The 20,384-nt window shown below is 37.5% G+C and overlaps 2 protein-coding genes and 1 long non-coding RNA gene across 3 annotated transcripts in view; all 3 read left to right on the forward strand.

Annotated features, from left to right (window-relative positions):
• Nucleotides 1-929: 929 nt before the first annotated feature.
• Nucleotides 930-1,942, forward strand: LOC118327489. The gene is made up of 3 exons (XR_004796696.1): nucleotides 930-1,028; nucleotides 1,141-1,166; nucleotides 1,299-1,942. It is a non-coding gene; the product is annotated as an uncharacterized LOC118327489 (long non-coding RNA).
• Nucleotides 1,943-11,166: 9,224 nt separating this feature from the next.
• LOC118327257 lies at nucleotides 11,167-13,922 on the forward strand. Its single transcript, XM_035660549.1, has 5 exons — nucleotides 11,167-11,299; nucleotides 11,426-11,755; nucleotides 12,202-12,243; nucleotides 12,369-12,496; nucleotides 13,167-13,922. The coding sequence occupies exons 1-5, from the start codon at nucleotides 11,233-11,235 to the stop codon at nucleotides 13,500-13,502; spliced, it is 903 nt and encodes a 300-aa protein (XP_035516442.1). The 5' UTR covers nucleotides 11,167-11,232; the 3' UTR covers nucleotides 13,503-13,922.
• Nucleotides 13,923-14,099: 177 nt separating this feature from the next.
• Nucleotides 14,100-20,384, forward strand: part of LOC118326577 — a 10,039-nt gene continuing 3,754 nt past the window's right edge. The window contains exons 1-7 of the mRNA XM_035659598.1: nucleotides 14,100-14,249; nucleotides 14,776-15,087; nucleotides 15,334-15,393; nucleotides 15,500-15,607; nucleotides 16,333-16,674; nucleotides 19,598-19,657; nucleotides 19,781-19,837. Of these exons, the coding sequence (XP_035515491.1) occupies nucleotides 14,201-14,249; nucleotides 14,776-15,087; nucleotides 15,334-15,393; nucleotides 15,500-15,607; nucleotides 16,333-16,674; nucleotides 19,598-19,657; nucleotides 19,781-19,837 (988 nt within the window). The 5' untranslated portion in view covers nucleotides 14,100-14,200. The remainder of the gene's footprint in view (nucleotides 14,250-14,775; nucleotides 15,088-15,333; nucleotides 15,394-15,499; nucleotides 15,608-16,332; nucleotides 16,675-19,597; nucleotides 19,658-19,780; nucleotides 19,838-20,384) is intronic.

Raw genomic sequence — 20,384 nt, forward strand, 5'->3', positions numbered from 1 at the left:
ATATACTGTATCTCATCTGTTTAATTTAGGAGGAAAAACTAAGTTTATTAATATAATTAGTCATTTTAAGGGTGTTATGTGCCTGGCTAGCTGTGTACAGTCCTGTCTGTAGCCTTATATTTAATGGACATACATATATTTACAGAGCACATTAATGAACATAAATATTAAAAATAGGAGATACCAAAAAAATTATAATTTCCATCCATAGTCCCTTTAGGCAGGTAACAGAAACATTACAAATTACAATCACAGTTAAAGTCAGTAAAGTCAGTAAAGACATTCTTACAGCTATAAATGCTTGTTGCTGTGAGTTAGATCTTAAATCAGTCTATAAAATGTGTTATTGGCCGTGGCTCATGAGTACTCGTGACAAAGATATATCACCTTTCTGTCAGGAGGTGGCTAACGGCTATATTTTCCATGTAGTTAAATGTATTTGTGTTGTATATTAGAATGGAAAAAAGGCATTTACTTTTATATTACTAAAGGTTAAAGGTTAAGGTTACTTTTCTTTAAAGACTGGAAAAAATTTGTTTCTTTTACCCCAACCCACAGCTGAATGCAACATATGAAACACACTATCAGTAATACCTGTGTGTTCACTGAAGGAAATTACTTAGTAAAGTAATTTAAGCTGTTGAGGCAACGTGGGTAGGCTATACCAGAAAAGTGAAAACATGCCATTGCACAGTAACTCCCAGAATACAGAGAATATTATTGACTAAAATGAAATAGTGCTACTGTGTGATGGATATGATGCGTTGTGTGGAATAATCAAATTAGCATCAGAATTAGTATTTTTATGCAGAAAATCAACTGAACATGTGTTAAGGATTATTTTGTTATCATGTTTGATGGACCTGTTTTGTTGTAAAGTAAACTGTGTGTGGTCACCAGCTCAGGTGTATGTCTGGATCTATTGTTTGCAGATACCACAGTGGTCATTATTGTTTCGGTGAGCCTGGCTCTTCTGGTTTGTGCCATTATACCTCTTATATTCTACGGACACTGCCGGAGTAACCCGGGTGAGCTACACACACAATATTTTGACTCCGCAGTGTGATCTCAAACCAAAACTGACCATTCACATGTGCATTTACACACAGTTTAATGCATTTTGTTCCTTGTTTGTTTCAGAAGGTCCTGACGCAAACAAGGGTCAGGTGAGTGGCCCTTTTGCCATTTACCAATCTTCCTTTTGATTAAAGTGTTCATCTCCAGTGACAATGTTTTAAGCATTAAAGTTTACAGCTCAGATAAAATTAGGCTTAGTGAGGATTCTTGTTTATTTCCAGGCTGATTACTGCGAGGAAAATGCAGATGTTGCCTCCACCCAGGCTCCAGTGAGGCTGCAGTCTTTAGAACCAGATGCTGATCCAGAGTCCAGTGCTCAGGCTGCTTCCCAGTATACTGCCATCTACCAAGCACTCGATCCAAAAAGTCTGGACTGAGCAGGGTTTATTCTGTTCCTGAGCTGATGACTAATCTCACCCTCCTCTTTGTATCTGGAATCAAATAAAGGAAAAATATATATAGAATATATTTCTGCTTGAGTGCATATTCTCCCTTTGCATGTCTCATTTAGTATATAGAGTTAATTATCTGTGGCACATTACAGTTTCTTACAATGATAATCCTCAGTGACACGCTTGCTGTCCTCCTCATCTTCCAGAACAGGAGTTAGTTCACTTAACATAATGAATAAATCTCAGTCAGACACATCGGGTGCTGCCTGATGAAAGTGAATAAGAAATGGGGGCGTGTAGATTTGCAGGATGAAGCTAATATGTGCCGCACAAAGCGGAAGATTTAAAATGCTTAATTAAAACAAATCCAACAAAGTAATAAAGTGTATTACAAATTACATTGTAATGTGTGTTTCCTTTTTATGTATGCATTTACTGTCATAAGTAGATGAACATATCTAAATTCACAATTATTTAGCATTTGTTCTTTTGTTCTTTATTTTGACATACATTTTCCATACCACATTAAAATTAAATCATAACTCAAAAAACAATGTAAAGTGGTGTATTATATTTCAGTGTTGAGCAGCAGAAAGCAGCTTAAACCTGCCAATATTAAATGCACCACTATCATTATTTGTCATGAGGATGTACCAGGGACTGCAATGTTTTCCTGTCATATGATACAGTAAATGCACATTAAAAAAGAAAATACATACATTGCTGAGTATTGTATTTTACTTTATTCCTTTATTTGATCAATTCAAGCCTTTTAAATCTTCCATACGAATGGGTTGCTGATATATTAGACAAAAAGGTAAGGCTACAGAGACAAGTATGTTCATGTAAATAAGATAATGGTGTGTTCCAGGGACAGAAATACAACACAATAATGCACACTGGACATAAGGCACTACTGGACTCGCTACAGCCTTGTCAGAGAGTCCATTTCTGCTGCACTTTAAGATGTTGAGTTATTCTTCTTACAATCCAAAGTACTGTTGCAGTAAGAACTGCAGAGGGTGCTACTGTGCACATGTTAGGGTTCAACATGACCACTCTTAAATCTCTCAATCACCTCCTGAAAGCTCCATGACTGTGAATCCTTTAGAAACCTTACAATGTATATTCTTAAAGATGACATTTGAACCACTAAAAAAGTTTGTTGTCACCCATTTAGTTTCTGCTCATCTTCCTCTCACATTGTTGTGAAGATCTGCAGAAACCAAATGCACCAAATGCAGGACAGAGTGACAGTAAACAATTGTCAAGTTTATAAGATATATATGATATAAGAATTCATTGGTGATAATAAATATCATAATGAGTTTAATGTATTAAGAATAAATAATAACAACAATAATGATAATATTAATATTATTATTCATTAATAATAATAATAATTATTATTATTATGCACATGCACAAGTCTGCTGAATTGTGCTGATTGCTTAGAAAAACTGTGAGTCACTAACTTTCCAGGAAGGTCAAAAAAAAAAGGTCAAAGAGATCTTGTCATTGTTTTAACACACCCACCCACCAGTGCTGAAGTGCTGAAGAGACCTTTTACTTAAGCCACCACACATCTACAAACTTTGTGAAAGGTGTCTTAACCACAATGACTCACATCTGCAAGGTTGTTTTCTTTTAATGTGTTCTTTACAATAGAGTCTTTTTCTAGCTTTTACATACGGTGCGCCTAAACACCCAATCTGTAAGTGTTTTAGCCATAATAAAGACAGCATCAGAAAACATTGATAACTCACTTTTAGATGTCCTGTGATGTTAGCACTAAAATAAAACACTGTAATATTGTCCTTTAACCTTTGATATGCAGAACTTGTTATAGATATTTACACCAGCAGTCATGGAGCTGTAGTTTGGAGTTGTGTTTCTGTCCTCCTGATAACTTTAAGACTAATATTCACTCTCTGTTGGCTCTGTTTTTGGTCTCTAACATTTCCTGAGGCAAATATCTGACTCTTTAGCTGCTAAATGTTCCACTGTGTTTACCGGCCAGTCACTAACTGTGTCTGCTGTTTGTGGTTGAGTAGGGGGTGTACGGTGGATTTCGCTAAACAATGAGTGGAAACTCGCTATAAAGCTAAAGTTGAGGGGAGCTGGAGGTTCAGGCGGTAATTCTCTGTATAGATTCATTACTACAACACATTGTCATTCGATACATTGTTATCATAAAAAAATATCGACTATAGCAGCTTTAAAGCTATTCTGTATTGTGATCTGTATGTATTTTTTCAGAAGTAGATCTGAAGAGAAGCAGTAGTAGAGTGTCGTTTGGTATGTTATTGTGGTATTGAATTTCAGTTGGTGGGAGTGTGGGAGTACTTCAGAGACACTGGTCCTCTCACTTCATCTTTCTTCACGCATGTTTCTGTTCTGTTCTGTTAATGTCTTCCGTAAATGTACAGCCCTCATGTTCCACCTTTGTACAGTTAAAACCACAACAAGATGTTAGATAACTGAAGCTATTTCATTTGCACCAGATCGTGTAGTGGTAGACCATGGTGTAACATGTAATCCCTGTTAACTTAAAAAGCATTTAAGATAACAGTTTTGTTTTTTTTTACAAATGTAAATGTACAAACCCTGGAGGGACTACCCAGAATAAGAAAAAACTACAACGCTGGCACTTCACAATGAAGACCATTTATGTCTTCTACTGTCTTCTTTATGGTAAGTGGAAATATAGCTATTGATTATTGAAACAACTCAAAGATGCTTTAACTCATCACAATGGTTTTATTTTGGCAGCTACATGGACAGAGGGAAAGAGCATCAGTGTAGAGGGATTCAAGAGGGGAGAAGTCTCATTCCAGTGTTCACACAAAGTTGCGTGGCTCTACGATAAATACCTCTGCCAGGATCCATGTAAAGGCCAGCAAGATAAACTGTTGACTGTAGGATCTGGTAAAAGAGCAGAGTCGGGGAGGATAACACTGGTGGACTTGGGGAACGGAGCCTTCACTGTGACCTTCAGTCAACTCCAGCTGTCAGACACGGGGAGGTACTGGTGTGGAGTGGACAGGCCTGGTTGGGATACATTCACTGAAGTACAGCTTACTGTAAAGGAAGGTATGTATATGATCTTATCACTCTTACCTTGAATAAGATAAAGCTTTACACTGACTGACTGTTTCTGCATTTGTGAATACACACTACACACTACTATATTCCTTTTTACTGCACTATATTTATCTGAGAGCTAAATACAATGTGTTTTTATAATAAATCAGTGGTTCCCAATGTCTTTTGGGAGTGTGTTGTGTTTGGTTGAGGCTCTGTGTCACACTTTACAGATTCCACAGAGATTTCCACTTTAAAATTCTTAGATGGTTTTATTAAAATAACAGTTCAACATTGTAAATCATAATCACATATCTTGATAAAAGAAGTAAGTTAACATAATTTAATTCTTAAAAATGTTCTAGGCACTCATTCCCATTTGTGCAGTATTTTAAGTATTGGTGATATATTTCCAGGTTGTTCCATTGACTCATTTCCTTTAAATTGTTTTTATGTCCCCAAATAAATTCATTGTACATTGTTTTTATAGTACATCAGCTGTTTCAACAGGTATTGTATGAATTTGCTTTACTGGAAGAACTGAGTAAATCAATTTAAGTGGTAACATTTGTATAAAGAAGATGCATTTAAGTTAGTCTTACTTTATTCAGATAAATTATATATTATAATTATATTTTAAATAAGTTTGGAGAAATGCTGCATATTTGCGTAACATACCTACTAGTTTTAAGCACAATTCACTTAATTTAAGATAAGGTAAGAAAAGATGTACCTTTATTGATCCCCGTAGGAAAAATTCAAGTCAGACACAGCAGCAGGGGAATGTGGTGCAAAGAGTACAGAAGTGTACAAGTACAATAAGAATCCCAATATAAGAATATTGACAAAATATAATAGAAGATGTAAGACTATAATGGAAAATATATACACTATATGCAATATGCCGTAAAATGGTGTGCAATATTTTTTTGCAGTTTTTTCCTATGAAAAACTAAACTAAACTGTACATGTACAAACTTAAAGATTAAAGATAAATAGTTTAAATAGTTTGTGCCAGAGTTTGGTTTAAGTTAAGACTTAGTCAGCGAGGATTGGAGGTACTGGGTGTACTGGGTGCTGTGGCGCTGTGGAGTCTAATGGCTGATGGTACAAACAAGCCTCCAAATTATTTTTTATTTTACCTTAACAATAAATGAGTTGCTTGTACTCAAATATTTCTTAATGCTTAAATCCTTGAAGTTAATACATTTAAACTGTTTATTGCAATTGGTTTCCTCAAACAGTACTAGTAAAGATTAGATAAAAATGTAAAAATAAATAGAAATGTGTGTATCAGAACTGTTCTTTGCAACCCCATTAGCGTAATCATCTCATGAACCTCAGATTCATCTTGTGACCCTCACAAGGGGTGCCGACCCCTCGGTTGGCACTACCTAACTGTATGTGAAGTAGTTAAATGAGCTCCACCTCGAGCAGCTGCAGCAGTAAAGTGTGTCTTAAGTGTCACATAATAATACATCACTCACAGTACCATTTACTACATAATTACTCCTTTTGTTTTTGATGCTTTGGGTATATTACTTAAATCATTGTACTTGTATTTTACTAGGATTTCAAATACTTCTTCCACCATTGTTCCCCATACAGCTGCAAATGAGACAACAACTACCGTACCTGGACTTTCTCCTACATGGACATATCAGTTCATTTCCAACTCAACACAGTTGTTATTTGGAACAGTCACCAGTAGGCCTACAAACTTTTCAACAGGTAGGAAAAAACAAATATTACTATTATTAAAACTTACAAATATAAATCATAGATAAACATACAGAAAGTAATATTCCATCCAACCTTACAGCCTCAAACTGCACTGATGGAGGAGAACAGAACATCAGCACAGGTGACTCTCCATCTTGTCATTTTAAGTGTGCGGTAGGTGCATGAACATTAGCTGGCGACTGACACTTGTGCATATGTACAATTGTTGAGCCAGCTTTCTTGTTTTTGGTCAGGCGCTGTGCTGTATGCTACTGTCGGGGTTGTTTCCATGCTCGCTATCTTGATGCTGGCAATGTGCTTCAGGAAATATAGAGGAAAGTCAAAACCTCAACAACAGGTTTGCTCCAACACCACAGACGTCTTCATTGCAGATGAAAGCGAGGTATGAGAAAGAAACTGGGGCTCAACATGTCCCTTAAGTGCACAGCTAACCCTAACCCTTCCTAGAGAAACATGACGATAGTCTTGACAGCGAATTAAAGTAAGCTGAGGAAAATCAAGTTTCTTTTCCTGTTTCAGAGGTTAGTGTATGAACAGGGGTTTTTCATTAGTCCACATTTCTCTTTATTTTGTGTGGGAATGCTTTAAAGGTCCAGTGTAACATTTAGAGGGATCTGTTAGCAGAAATTAAATATAATATTCATGATTTTTTGGTGAGCTTTAAAGGTGCTGGTAGGTGGATTTTGTTACTTTTAGACAGGCTAGCTGTTCCCCCTGCTTTCATTCATTATGGTATGCTAAGTTATCCATCTCCTAGTTGTAGTTTCATATTTACTAAACAAACACAACAGTGGTATTTTGGGTACCAAAGAGGGTACACCAGGGCTTTCCAATGGGGTGCCCGAGGACACCTGGTAGGCCACAGAGCATATCCTGTAATCTCAATCTTCATGTTATTAATCTCATCACTAATATTTACTTACTTACTAATATTTAATACCCAAATGGCAACTGAAGCCAACTTTCTCTGAGTTTTAGATTTTCATGATCTATCAATGAATTGGTTTACCTTGATTAAATTGACTTAAACCTTGACCTTTAATTGACTCTCAGTTCATATCAGTATATTTCTAGAAAGATATTTCAGTGTTAATACCAAAACCAAAACAAAAAAACACTTTCACACCCGCAATACAAAATCAAATTGGTTCAACCCTGTAAATGACAACAAAATTACTCATATACTCACTACTATGTTATTCTATTGAAAGTATCAATAGATGTTTGTCATCTATACTTCAGCTGCCTTTTGGTAGCCCTGACTCTCACAAAGGTTGGAGACCCCTGGTGTACGTGTGGGTGTATTACAGTTCCCTAAGAAGAGTCCTTATTAACTGTCACCTCATTAAGTGGTTTACAAATATGGATTTTACACAGCAGACAGCATTAAATAATATTCTTGCAAAATTGTGGAAAATAACATAATAACATTTTACTCATATGTCCAGTGTCAACATTTTCGGCAATTTATAAACAACATTTGCTCATTATGTTAATAGAAAACACAATTTGGTAGGTATTACATGTACGTCAAAATCTACATCACTAAACTTTATATGATATCCATACATATGTTTTACTGAGTCGATTCAATACAGAGGCCAATAAGATGTAGAACATATAATACCAGCTGATTTGATGTTGTTTTTTTGCCATTTTCAACAGGATGACCGTGTGTATGATGAGATTGGCGAGGAAGTGCAATCTCTAAAAAAATGTGAGAGGTTCTTTAGCACACAGACCCCAAAACAGGACCCACCGACGTCTGCGTCCACAGAAGCCGAATGCAGCACACCCCTTCATATCTATGAAAACATCTGCTGCTCCAAAGTTACTGCAGATTCAAGATGTTCAGCTGCAGGCGTCCAAGGCAAGCATGGCTCTAAGAGCTCCGGTGTCTACATCCAACTATTGCCATCTACAATATCTGAAAGGACTGATGAAAGCTCTGTTGGGGAACACAAAAATAAACCTTCAGCAACCAGAAAAGCGACAAGCAAAGCTACAGAGAGCAGAGAACAGAGTGGTTGTCACTCTAGATCTCGCAGTGATTCCACCGAAGGGAGGCCCAAATCACGTTGGTTTGGTTTGGATCTATCAGGAATAGTCTGAGTTACTCTCAAAGGTGTAAACTGTATGTGTTATGCTGTTTCTCCAATTATAAGTAACATTTATCTTTTAATGTTTTTTCTTTGCTGAGTGCATGCATTGATTTTCTGTCTGTGTGCCTACAGCGGGGCAATCTTACGTTTTACAGTAAAGAGGAAACCTAGTTTCACTGAGTTACTTTACATACTTTTGATTATTTGTTTCACTTTACTTGGAAGTTAGTACTTTATAGAGAATAGTGAGAGAGGAAGGATGGGTCTCAGATGGATCAGGCTGTAAACAGGAATCGCTTACAATATCGTCAAATCTAATACTACAGCCATATATCAAAATGTACCTTTATAAAGCTTAAAGTGTTTTTCTGCAGTGCTATTGTTGAGGGGTCTTTTAAGATCTGTAACTTCACTGTGTTCCTGCATTTGATTGCATTCATGTATGAAAAGTGCTGAGTAAATATAGTTTATTGTTATTGCTATTATTAATGGGATTTTATTTGAGAGCATTGCTATTGCACAGAAACAGTGACGTTGGGGGGAAAATGGTTTGAAGTTTAAAGGCTCTTAAACAAACGGTGTAACGTAGATAAATTGTAAATTGTATGTCTTTTTCGGCTTATGATTATAATTATTATTGATCATTGTCCCAGACAACCATTTAGATCCTGAACAATCTCAGTGTCGCAGGGAAACCAGGCATCTACATACAAAATAAGTTATTGTTTCATCAGCTTTCTTGTCCATGTAAACTTACAAGCTACTTTAATTAATCTTTAATAAAATAAATTTAAATATGTGAGGTAAGGTATTTCAACCGTGTGAATTCCTCATTAGTCAGATACACATTTGATTGTGTGTTTGCAGTTAGTAAGAGTATGTGACTATGTAGATGGAAGTTTAAAGTCCCACTCCACTCAAAAATCTGTATTGCTTCTACAGTTGGATGTTTGCAGAATGTGCAGAATGATTTATGTGCAGAGATTGACAACAGAAGGATGTTTCCACATTCATTTGCTGAAAGTGAAAGTTTCTCTGTTCATTGAAAATCAGATTTTAAGGGGCAGGGGCTATGAGCATGATTTGTGACATCACAAATAGTTAATCCTGCAACTTATAAAAGTGTGATGAAACCTGAAGCCACCAGTGCACACACACTGAAAAAGGACTCTACAGTGAAGAGACATTTTGTGTCCAGCAGGAAAAGTTTAGAAATGTACAAAAGTTGCATATTCATAGATTCTTAATTTTTTAATGAGGTAGAAGAAGTAGATTACTTTTTGTTTTTTAATTATTACTTAAGTATTTTGATGTCAAAATTAAACTTTTTTGTGGAATAAACATATCACACACACATTATTGTTCCAAGCTGACTATTTTTATATATGTGATAACACACGTCTGGGGGCCACTGCAGCAAAGCCCACCTGTAGGCTTACTACGCCCACCATGGGGCTTACTACGCTTACTACCAGGTAAGCAACCAGGGCATCCCTGGAGGGGGAAATATTTGTGCTTTAAAATACACATATCTGCACTTTTGGACTGATGCCTCAATGAGTAGTAGTAGTGTAGTATGTTAAAGGTTCTGACTTTGGTGACTCCTAGTGGTCATATCAATAAAGACACTGTGGCAGACACCTTTGATATAACGTTAATATAGCCCACAAAATCACAATTTCCTCCATTACTGTAAAACTGTGAAACGTCTTCTCTATCTTGTGTGTACTATGGGGCAAAAAAACTGTGAAAATTTCAAAATAAATAGCCAAAAAAAAAAGGATGTTTAAGGCTTATTTGCTCTGATAATTATAAAAGACATTATTCCTTCTTGAATTTTCCTCTGATCAAATAGTAGAGAGAAAGGATGCAAGCCAAGAGGCAATATTTAAAGAGAGTAATGAAAGCACAGGTTCAATTAAATATCACATCTTCATGAACTTGTCAGTAAAATGTTAAAGGAAAATATTGCAGCCTGTTGTTGTTACACAGATAAGATTTGATAATGCATGTTAATATATAGATGACAAATTATAACAGTGGCACTTTTTAATAAAGTATACATTATAAAGGGTTGGTAAGCATTTTTTTTTACACTTTTTTTATGTATATATATAGCGATCTATTTACATGGAGCAAGTTTAGTATTCATTTGGTGACAAATTTTTCTGGCCTCCGGGTGAATGTAAGTCCAATATTCACTCTCCTTTCAACCATGTTATCTCTCAGTAAAGTCAGCTCAGTAAAGTTTTGAGCTGTAAAAACTAAAAGATGCTAAAACACCGCACAGAGCTGTTAACTGCAGAGTCTGATGATAATTTTCCTTGGGTACCATTCACATTATACATAGTCATTTGTCAATGTAAAAATATTTATTGATGCCCCTCACAATTGTTAATAAATCATCTATTAATGATTTATAGTTGATTTATACAATAACAACATATGGGTTAGCACACTGTAAAAAATCCATGTAATTGTTAAGAAGCACAAGTACAGTCGGTGATGAGTGGAATGAGATTGCCTTGAACAATGTGGCATCTTAAACCTGTATTGTTTTATATATAAATATATATACATAAAGGTGTTGTAAGGTGTTATAGAGGAGTTGTATAGCTGAATTGTGACTTAAAGGTCACTTTTTGAGTCACACAACCCACCATTATTTCACTTTCATAGGTTGAACGTTATGTGTGAACTGCTTCGTACATGAAAGAGGAAGAGGTTTAAACACATGGACATGAAAATACCTGATTTAAGGCACAGACAGGTTGCTGCCTCATTGTGCAGCTGAGGAAGAATCTGAGTGTGTGGACTGAAGGTAACTGGGAGTGATGGGAGCGACCTGGATCTCATGGAGAACAACTACAACTGTCATCCTTACTATTTTACAAATCCAAGGTGGGCCGTATGTTATGCATTTAGACTTTTAAAGCTGATATAATAGACTTTACTTAATTTTTGACTTTTTATGAAAACACTTGATTACACAATTTTGCAACTAACAAAGCTCATTCTGACTGACAGCTCTGATCAGTGTCGAAACCAAAGCTGTTACTGGTGTGGAAGGTCAGAGATTTGACTTCAGATGTAACTATCAAGACAGCCAGCAGAGCAACGCGAAGTACCTCTGCTATGAGAATGACAATGTGTCCAGCAATCACCTTATATGGACAGATAAACACAACAAGTGGGTGACAAACGGACGTTTCTCTCTGTACGACAACACCACCGGGGCCTTCTTCATTGTCAGGGTGGACAAACTCAACTCAGAGGACAGCGGGATGTACTGGTGTGGGGTCGACATCAGCCAACACCCTGATCATATCAGTGTCATACAACTGAATGTTTCCCGAGGTACAGTATGCCATGTCACCGCACAGGATCACTGTTAACTCCATATATAGGATTTTCTGTTATGCACATTTGATCCATTCGATTATATAAGCATACAATAAATTCTTGTTTGCTATAGTTTCTGTCCAGCTGGTGTTTTGCAATCTAAAAAAATGTCAGGCTGCTTATACTGTAAATGAGAACTAAGTGGTGTTACTGCCCTCCCACACGTTCCTCTTATTCTGAACTTTCTATTTCTACAGAAATACTAGTATATATTAGTTATTAAAGTTTTTGCAGTTTCTTCACATTTGTTAGTTTTTCTAAAGTAGTTTTTTTTTCTGCATTTCAACAACAGCAAACCTTATACATTACAGTAAGTGAGATCTACATTACACATCAGGCAGCTCAGTGTTTCTTTATCTGATTTTTGTATATAAATACTTTGTTGTATTCGTGCTTTCCAGGTACTGTATCACCCAATTTTCAAAAGGACCTCACAGTGGACAGTGAGTGATGTGTGTGTGAGTGTATGTGTGTGTGTGTGTGTTCTTCTGTATTCATAGTGTTCATAATTTTATGTGTGTACAAGTAAATCTCACAGGTAAACTTCAGTGTTTGTTCTTTCCTGCAGAGCTCAATCTGCCGCTGTACCTGACTGCAGTGATGTGTGTGGCAGCGTTACTGGGTGTGTGTCTGTTTACACTTTGTCTTCTGTTGGCTGTTAAACAGCGAAGACCAGGCCCACGGCAGAATAGAGAGGTTTGTCCACAACAGAAACTTGTTGCATGACTCTAGAGAGTACCACCGCCACTATTGTCCAGACTGACGGAAATATCTCAGCAACTGGGGATGAATTGGCATGAAACTTGGTACAGTGCCCTAAGGATAACTCGTAATAAGTTTGGTGATTCTCTGACTTTTCATGTATTGCCACCATCACCATCTCCACCATCAGCCTCAGCCGTACTGTGTTTAGTGCTAATAAGCAAACTGTAAGCTGGATTTATAGTCAATGCAAGAGGTTAATGGAAGGCGGTTACATTTTTTAGGAGGTGCACATCACTTATGTCGTAGTCTATGGTGTAACCTTGGAGGCTACGCACATATCCACCACAGGCATGCAGTCACCCCTTAACGTACACATATAAATCCAGCTTTAGTACGCTACCACACTAAACTAAGATGGTAAACCATGATAATCATCATAGCATTGTCATTGTGAGCATATCAGCATGGTATTTTTAGCATTTAGCTCAAAGCAACAATGTGCAACAAATACAGACTCAGAGCCGCTGGCTGTAGACTCTTAGTTTGGTTTGCCTACTGAAAATACCACACTGTCCAGTAGACACATACAGATTGCATATAGAGAATAATGTGAGAAGCATGCAAGAAGCAGTTCACTGTCAACAGGTTTCTCTTCCCACAGTTTTCATCTGACTACGAGACAATGATGCCTGGTGTAAGACCTGAACCTGAACTCTGCTGCAGCTGTTCGTGTTCAGACTCTGCTCTTTCAGCTTTAGCGCCTCCACCACCTGACCTCTGCTCCCACTTCACATCAAAGCAACGGGAGTCCACTGTGACTCTCGGCCAGGGTGATTATGTCGATGTGGACGTACCAGCGCACATCTGCCACTACCAACATCTGGATCTCAGCAGCTTAGAGGAGCACGTCTATCACTGCCTTAATGGAAACAGCAGGCCTAAAGACGGACCTCTGGGAGTCAAAGAGCAGATAATTGTTGATACTCTTAAAGGGTGATTTCAGGTTACAACTGCTATTTTTGAAGCTTTGCCTATCATTTCATTCTTTTATTATACCTAACAAATCCGGCAGAAAGTATGTAATGAGTGTTATTATTAATAGGAATGATGACCAAAACTGCAACAAAAAGAATGAACTTTACTATGGATGACATAGAGTTGAAGGGGCGTTGGCCAATTCAAAGGTTAATGATTGAGATTGATTGAGTCAAGTATTTTTAGTGGGTTTTTTTTTTTGTTATGTGCTTTGTTTTTTGTTTTGTCTTTTTACCGAATTTTGTTATTTCTGGATGAAAATGCACCACTGACACTGACTGAAAACAGTTATCACAGTCTGAGCAGGACTCTCAACTCAAGGTGCCAGAGTAAACAAAATCCACCAAGAATCATGTAATTAATCAAAATAAACCAAGTGCTAATCTCTGAGGGTGTCCTTGTGTTAATTATTTACTGGCTTAATTGATCTTAAACATTCACAGTGAGACAGCACAAGATAGGAGGGGTGTTGTGATGCGTTTCCCATGGTTCAAGTGGTTTTGTAGGGAGATTTAGACAGAGGAAGTTGGCTAGACATAGAAAGTGCAACAGCAAAGAGGAACCAATGACAAGGGCGAGTTGTCCTTCATTTGGACAGAATTGCGAAGACATGAAATCCCAGTGAGATAACAAAAAGGCAAACGAAGACGCACAAATCGTATGAGTAGCATGGAGATGATTTTCCTAATGTTGGTCTGTCTACTGGGAGGTACGTTTAACAGGAGGAATTCTTTTGTCCCTCTGTCTCTCTTCCTCTATCTGAATGTTTGGTGTTTTTTGTGGTTGTGAGATTTCTCAGGTGGACGTGTTTTTTGTTTCAAATTCGCCCTTCCTGATTTCTGCAGACTGCCACTAATTCTCACAGGCTTGCTGTTGTTTTTGAGCCTATACTGTAAACTTTGTTGATTTTCGAAACACTTTGAGTGAGCTTGAGCTTCTCTAACGTCTGTTTTTATCTGTAAAATACTTTTACTTTTTCAGGCCTCTAACAATAATTTAAATGAAACAATAAAAACAATATAAACTGCCATCAACTAATAAACATATGTACGTAACCTGGGTCAGGGGCCAGAAAGCAGATGGTCAGAAACCTTAAAAAGAAACCACTGCTTTAAGGTACAGGATAAGTCTATCAGGTTGATAAGGTAGTTTACAAAAGAAATTGGTAAGGTCAACAGCTGGTTGCAAATCAAATGAACATCTGACCTTTGTTGCTGTCTGTGTTTTTTGTGCAGGGCTATGGGAGACTGAAGCTATGACAGTGACAGGAGAGTTGAAAAAGGCAATCACAATAAAATGCTCTCACGTCAACGCATTTTCCAACGTCAAATATTTCTGCAAGGGAACATGTGAAAATGAAGACATGTTAATAAGAAGCACAAAAGCGACGGAGGCTTCGAATGAGAAATACAGGATTAGAGATGAAGGAAACACATTCTACGTCACCATTTCTCATCTGACAAGCGATGACTCAGGAACTTACTGGTGTGGAATAGACAGATATGGTAAAGACACATACAATGAAATAATCCTCACAGTCATAGAGGGTGAGTTGATTCATCACTGTTTCTGTGTCATCTTTTTTTTGTTATTCTTCATCACTTACAAGATAAAGACCTTTGTTCCACTTCCTTTTCACCTAAATAAGATCAGTATTTCCCAACACTTTCAGTCTCACACTGATCTGCTCTTTTCACAGCAGACTTTACAGGAAGGAAATGCACAACAGAAAAAAAGTCACTGAGAGTCATGGAACAATATTCAAATAATTCTGTCTTTCTTTTTTCTTTCAGGACACAAAAAGGCCCCAGAGACAACACAAACAATTTCAAATTCAAAAGTGTCCTCCTCTAGTAAGCAGCTTTCTGTTTGTGTTTAGAAGTGTATCTGTGTTAGAGATTAAGTCCTGAGTGATACATCATCACTGAGACATCTGAGACATCACGGTGTCTTTTTCAGAGAAGCTGGTGTACATTGGCGCAGGTCTCGGAGTGGTTGTGCTGGCTCTGGCGATGGTCCTTCTCATATTCTTCAGACATCGGAGCAGAGACATCAGTGCATCTCCTGGTATGACAACAACAGACTCATACTAATAAGTTTTGCAGCGTGTGTTTTGTTAGTATGTGCTATATATAGCCATCGTATTGGAAAAACACTTTAAAAGTACAAAGCGGTAGTGCACACAACCAACTAGCAACAATAACAAAAGATCAAGTTTGCTGATGTTGTGAAGTGGGATTATGGGAGTTATTATGTCACCACTGCCATCACTGCAGTCAGCTTCTCCCGGAGTGTGTTTATCCTTCGGTAGGTTTTGAATATTTTCACTTGGTTATCCACAGAGATCCCTCTGTCTCCTCTTCTACGAAACAAACAGGCCCACTGATTTTAACTGAAAACACTGAAGAACACAGTTTCACCGTAATTATCAGTGTTTCTCCGATGCTATCTGTCAGATAAAGAACGTCCAGGAGGCACAGTGAGCCGAGAAACAACCAAGATCTAAAAAGTGTATTGTAAAAATGTAGCTTAAAATTGGATAAAAAGTCAAGCTTCTGCAGATAACCACAACTCTGAACATTGTTGAAAACATTTGGCATAATGTAACTCAAAAAAATATATAATGTAGGTCAAGCATTTTTTAACATTTTAATGTGGAAAAAGTTACTTGTTATATCTTGAAAGGATTTTTTTTTACATGTAAAACGTAATGTAATGCAAAAATGTTGTTTTCATTTCACAGGGATTTGAAACTTGATTTAAAACTCAATGTATCATCACTCTCCATACAGGAAAGGTCCAGGACACGGCCTATGCAACACCATTCTGTCAGAAACAAGATGCACACCACATCACTACTCCTTCTTCAACAGCCAATGAGCATCAAGAAACAGATGGCAGGACAAACACAATCTGCAGCTCGTCGTCCGTGCAGCACCAAGACAATGTTTACACCAACGTGACCGTTTCATCAGCGTCTGAGATCCAACCGGACAGCCTCCTCTACTCCAGTGTTAGCTTCGACAAACACACTGACTGCACTGTCACAGTTCACACAGCAGCGGTTACGTACTCCGCCATTAATTACATAAGAACAGATGAATCAGCAGTCTATTGCAATGTCGGAACTCAGAGCTGATCACTTCATTATTAAGTGCAAATCTCCCTTTGTTGTAAGAAACGTGTTACGCTAAACACATTTCTGTTCTGTTTTAAGTATTGTCTGTGTGTTTCTGTTTATGGCTGACTGTGGTGAAGAAATATGTGTTCACTTCACACCCACAATCCACAATAAGAAGGTACACACACACACTCACACACACGCACGCACATAGCTTGAAGAGGGTGGAAACTGAAAAAGTGATATGAACAAAGGAAGAGGCTACTCCCACAGCTCTGACCTAGCTTACCCACACTTATAATTAACCTCAGTACCGTCTTCTTCATTGTGGGGCTCCAGTGGTGTCTTTTGAAAAGGATGAAAGCTTTAGATCGATTTTGCTGAAGTGGTCTGAGAGTTGGTGAAGGGCAGAGAAATTAACGATATTTATTGTACAAAATATTGTTTATTTTTCTTGGGAAGCAGTCAGACGCCAACAAGATTCACCTATCAGCCCAGGAGGGGACACTGGTTAAGACCCTCTCCCACTATGATCCTGGGTATATTTCTCAAAAGGTTATTACGGTAAAAGGTGGATTCTCATTAAAACCAATGGTAAAGAGCTCAAAAAAGGGAAGTATCTCCGTCATGATACCAAACAAAGAAACCTGCATGTGACCATATTCTGAACTTGAATAATAGTAGGAAATAAAACCAGTATATACATGTTTGAGCCTTTAATCAAGCTTAAAGTCTACAAAAGTCAAAGTCAAAAGCTCCTGCACCTCTCAAACATCCACTGGTCACCCTTAAATCCTCCTATTTCACACCGTGTGTGAAAATTATATACTGATTTTCTGGTGGCTCAGTGTCAGAGTGCCAGTAATAGATCACTGTGGTCCATACCACCTGAACATATGCATACAGCTGACACCTCACACACAACAATGCAAATCCTTTTTTTATGAAAAAAGTCAGTCTTTGTGAAAGGCAATGCAAGTTTATTTGTACATGAACTTATAAATGCAGGCAATTAGAATGCTTCATATTAGAACTGCACTGAAACTGTTATATCACCTGTTTTCTTAAAAAGGGGAAATGAAGGCTCCAGGCTATTTATAGATACTAAATGTATTCTACAAGTTTATTTTTACGTTGAATTGAAGTAAGAATTAGCAGTCATGATAAATTAAAGAGAGCCCTCTATTGTGTTAAACAGACATGATACAGCAAGAGTGGCCTCAATTTGTGTATGCCTCTGCAGCATTGATTTTTACCCACCGATTGGACCCAAATTATACTATTCTCGGCCTTAACCAGTTATCCTGGTTACAGCTGACAACAGAAGCTGTGCACATGATTATATTTGAGTTTACAGGGCTTTTATTCAACACGGTGTGTGTCCTCCAGCAGCTTCTTTACATGGAGAATCACAGCCAGGGTCAACTAAGAGAATTGGACCCATCACTCAACTTCAGTTCATCTGACAGCATGTACGCAGCAGTAACCAGTCGCAGAAGATCAGACACCCACACATTTGTCATCCAGTCACAGTCCAGACTCGGATGGCTAATTCTGCTTTGAACAGCTCAATCAGTTCCTGTCTGCAGGACGATGCTTCTGCATGGATGATCAATCAGCACGAGGAGAACATTTGCAGAGTCAGCAGGCCCTCCGCCGAGGGGAGACCAACACATCAGTGAGGACATCCATCTGCTCTAGTCCACAGTCTGCTGCACACAGAGCCAGCTGCCCAGCGCAGGGGACAGATCAGATCAGCTGCTGGACCCTCTGAGGGATGCCACCAACAGACACCCCAAAACATAGTCCCTGTTGGGGGACTATGTAGCAAAACTGGTGCTACTTTTGCTAACATTAGCTCTGAAAACTGTGCTTGTTGTCACTACATATGGTCCATGTATGTCTCACACATGCTTGTAGATGTGATGTACATATCAGTCACTATATCATATACTTCATCAGACTGTGTCATCTATCCAAATAAGCTTGCTTGTCAATCTTGTTTCCTTCTCATCTCTGTTGAGAGTTGCACATGTACAGTACCAATCGGACAGGAGTTGCACATTCATGGTGTTTAGGAGGCACGGATCAGGCACGATACCCTGTCTGAGTTTCTGAAAATATTCATCCTGGAACAGGTTTTCCAAAAGGTCAATTTTCAGTGACCTCAAATGCAGTTCGCATATGGATGAAAGGCCAAAATATTTTTTTCCTCCCCATTTAGGTGTGGACTAGGCCAAAATGTATTTCATGTGAGTTTTTACAATAATAGATACACTCTACTGTCAGTTGTTTTATGGGACATGAAGAATGACTTTTTGGAAGTAGAAGATTATTTTTTACATTAAGTGAATTTGTTTTTCTTTGTTTTTCCAGGTACATATGTTGACGCAGGATTTTAATCAGCCATTAAAGCCATATTTGAATATTCCATTGTGTTGCTGTCCCTCCAGATGGAGTGACAGATATCCCATCAGACAGGTACATCACTAGAATACCTGCTGTATATAATGGATATAAATAGCTGGTATTATAATTATTTTGATCTGAAGATAAGCAGGACATTGTGGACATTGTTCTGTGAAGTACAACTGTATTTATTTTTTCCTATGAACAGATAAAGAGATCATGAGATGCAACAGTTCAGTAATTACTCTGATTATGAGTCAACGTCAACACTCTCGACTTCTCTCGATCTCTCTTTCTCGCGTTTCACTCTCGCTGCTTAAAAATATCTACATCCTCATTCTAAAATGCAAATTTTTCTGATTAGAAGAGAAGTTGATGCAGTCTTCTTTTTGCAGAAAGACAGATGGTGTGACTGAGGGGGAAAAACAGAGATCAGAGTAGAGTATAGTGCTGTCATGAGGAATGACAATTGAGAGATTTTGTTTAATATTGGATAGAAAATAAAAAAGTAGGATTTAAACTATAAGCTGGAAAAGACAGGACTGCAACAATGGGAATATTACTAAAAGTCATCTCCTTAATGACAGGTAATTAATTGCATTCTTCTCTGTGTTTTTGTTTGATGAGAGTGAAAAATATTTTGACAAAAACCTGTTGACGATGTGACTGATGATGAAATAACCTTTTTTTTAATTATTTCTTTATAACAGCTAGTGTGAGCGTATTGTTTGTGACAGGAAACGAAGGTGGACCTGTCAACATTACCTGTAAGTACAATGAAGATGTAAAGCATCATGCAAAATATTTTTGCACAGAAACTTGCATTTCAAATTAAAACAATGGCTAGAGAATCATACCTGGCCACGTGAAGAACAGTCTTGGAAAGTACATTTGCTCAAGTACTACTTGAGTACAGTTCTGAGGTACTTGTATTTTTTATTTTCTGTTTGTACTTGACTACAGTGCAGAGTAAAAAAAATTAATGCATAGATAGAGATTAAACTACCCAGGTGTATATAAATGTTTTGTAGCAGAATAACTAAAGTTTTGAGTGTTAAATTCTTAGAGTGGCCATATAGGGAACATTTCCTTTTGGTACTATATTTCTTACCTAATATATTATATATTTCACTATTTAAGACCTGTAATTAGTTATATTATATTATAGATTAATATTGATAATCATAGTCCAGAAAGAAGTGTGCTGTGGACAGGTTTGGGTTGGACATGATGAGCTAAATATTGGAATGTGAAACAAATATCTAAATGTATGCCTTAAGGGAAAATAAAATACCAGGGGCCTCATGTACTAAG

The sequence above is a fragment of the Morone saxatilis genome, unplaced genomic scaffold, assembly GCF_004916995.1.
Source record: "Morone saxatilis isolate NCDOM2014 unplaced genomic scaffold, NCSU_SB_2.0 Contig17, whole genome shotgun sequence".
Taxonomy (NCBI): Eukaryota; Metazoa; Chordata; class Actinopteri; family Moronidae; genus Morone; species Morone saxatilis.

Coding starts and splice junctions, on each gene's coding strand:
- LOC118327257 (XM_035660549.1), top strand. CDS start 11,233: ATGGGAGCGACCTGGATCTCATGGAGAACAACTACAACTGTCATCCTT. Junction 11,300..11,425: donor TACTATTTTACAAATCCAAG/GTGGGCCGTATG, acceptor TCTGACTGACAG/CTCTGATCAGTGTCGAAACC. Junction 12,497..13,166: donor GCCCACGGCAGAATAGAGAG/GTTTGTCCACAA, acceptor CTCTTCCCACAG/TTTTCATCTGACTACGAGAC.